At 41.4% G+C, this 2,561-nt stretch overlaps 1 protein-coding gene across 1 annotated transcript; it reads right to left on the bottom strand.

The window, feature by feature from the left end:
* Positions 1-1,252: 1,252 nt before the first annotated feature.
* On the bottom strand, positions 1,253-2,263 carry LOC100491885 (P2Y purinoceptor 1). The gene has a single exon (XM_004918553.4). It carries the CDS (start codon positions 2,261-2,263, stop codon positions 1,253-1,255), a length of 1,011 nt encoding a protein of 336 aa, XP_004918610.2.
* Between the last annotated feature and the right edge of the window lie 298 nt (positions 2,264-2,561).

Raw genomic sequence — 2,561 nt, forward strand, 5'->3', positions numbered from 1 at the left:
TAGACTAAAATAAAAACATGTTAAAAGAACCTGCAAGTGTGGTTACATTGCTCACCCACAGGAAACATGACGTGCCTTATTTCATCCAAAACACACACACCATTACATTTAAACACTTTCATTGACATGTAATATACATTATATCTATTGTTCAGTGCTGATTCCTGGAATCTTTAAGAACGGATCTTATGATCTTATGAGGAAATGTAGTTCTAAATATAGTCTGTATAGTCTGCCCTATCCATGGTAGGTTACTTATTTTTGATAGAGAAGGCAATATGGCAGCTCCTAGTTTTTTACATCAATACCATTTACTTTGAGAATAAACTATTATTTTTCCATATGTGGAAAACATGGTTTTGGTAAAGAAAAAAGTGTAAACTTTAAAACGTATAAAATGTTTATTTATGGCAAAATAATATGTTTAACCATTTAACTCCAGCCAAGTAACAACTCATCAGGTTTTTTAGAACCTCCATATACTAGAGAGGTAGCTTGTGTAATAATGTCATAATACTGCACTGCCAGAAAGCATTTCAATATACATTGGGTGAAGTATTACATTATATAATTTCTATATTATTTCTCAATGTATATTGTAATGCTATAGCACATGATTCTTTCTTACCTATTTCATTCGGCGATTCCATTAAATGACCCTGTAATGCTGCCCAAGAGATCCCCAGTAGCAGCAACTGTCAGATTTTTGGGTCTTGGGCACAGAAGGGTTTCAGATACATGAAAGCATTGTCATAGCAGTCCTTGTACAGTAGTTCTATGAATAATGCCTATAGCCAATAATCATACCCCTCTCTCCTTATTTGATTGAATAACTCAAGAACACTGCCCTGCATTACTTTATGGACTGCACACATGTACAGCAAATGCCAGGCCAAGTTGTTTTGGCACCAAGATGGCAATACGTGCCCCCTGCCCATGGTGCTGCCTTACCCTGCATTACTTTATGGACTGCACACATGTACAGCAAATGCCGGGCCAAGTTGTTTTGGCACCAAGATGGCAATATGTGCCCCCTGCCCATGGTGCTGCCTTACCATTACCCATTTTCTTGTAGAGTTAGTAAAAGGAACAAACCAACGTACACAGGAGGAATGCTGCTATCAATGGTCCTTTGAAATTGGGCAATTGCATCCTTTCCCAGGACCTCTGTGCCATAAAGTGCCTCTGCTGACCTAGTTCCGGCCCAGCATACAGCCGTCTGATGAACAGTCAATCAGTATACCAGTTCCTCCTAACCATCAGCATTAGCAGTTAGTGTAGGATTGCGAGTCCTCCCGATATACACACACGCGTGCCACGTTTTCCTCTTCACTTTCTTAAACTGTGACAAAAAATTCTCACCGGTGACAAAGTAAAGCAAGGGATTAATGGCACTGTTCATGCTGGCTAAGCCCCGGGTGACTTGGTAGGCGATATAGGTGTTCTTCAGAGCTAGAGAGCATTTCCCTTGTAACTGCCAAATTCTGGAGACCAAATTAAAGTTCCGCAAAATGTAAAATGGGAAAAAACAAACGAAAAACAGAGCCAGAACAATGCTGATCAGTTTTATGACTTTTCTTTTCGCCGCGGGGTCCATATTTTTATTCTTCCAAAGTACATTGAGGACCCTGGCGTAACACACCACGATGATGAGAAATGGGATGAAAAATCCGGTGAAGGTCAAGATGATGGTGTAAAGGGCGTATCTCTTGACATTTTCATCCTTGTTGCTGGTGGAGTCATGACATTGATCCGGATTGATGTCATCCTTTGTGATTAAAAAACTAAGTGCCACCTGAACAATCACCCATAGCCATACCAAGGCGGTGATTACAAAAGCTTGGCGTAAACTCTGGTATTTAACCATGGTCTTTAACGGGTGGACTATGCCCAAGTAGCGTTGGATGCTTATACAGGTTAGAAAGCTGATGCTGGCGTACATATTGACATGAAATAGACAGCGAGTCAGGCGGCAAAATCCATATCCAAATGGCCACACTTCTTTCTTAGTATAATAGGACACAAAGAATGGCAGGGTGATGACGTAAAGGAGATCAGCGATGCCGAGGTTTGCCACATAGACATTGACTGAAGTCCACTTCTTCTGGTTTATACACAAGTTCCACAAGCCAACGCCGTTGCCAACTAGTCCCACCAGAAAGACGATAAGATAAACTGCAGGCAAGAAGTGGAATGTAAACTCCTTGTTTACCGTGCACAAAGAACTGGAATTGGACGTAGAGTTGGTCTCTACCAGATCCATTATCTCAATGGCATTAACAGTTAATGAGGGAGAAGTTGGACGTCAGAGCTTTGTAATATCTCAGGCAGCACAGGAAAACAGATGTTGGCTGGTGCAAATCCGTCAGCTTTTGTCTCATCCAGTGCCGAAGGAACATCAGTTTAGTTTCCCTTACTACAACATAATGAATGCCGAGCTCTAGCTCTGACTGTTGTACGGCTTGAGAATATTCCAAGTGACTTTGTTGACTCCTCCCAAACTTTTTCAGTTTCTATGAGGATGTGCCTCGTAACAGCCACCTACCCGATCAGCCTGTAAA

The sequence above is a fragment of the Xenopus tropicalis genome, chromosome 10, assembly GCF_000004195.4.
Source record: "Xenopus tropicalis strain Nigerian chromosome 10, UCB_Xtro_10.0, whole genome shotgun sequence".
In the NCBI taxonomy this organism is placed as follows: Eukaryota; Metazoa; Chordata; class Amphibia; order Anura; family Pipidae; genus Xenopus; species Xenopus tropicalis.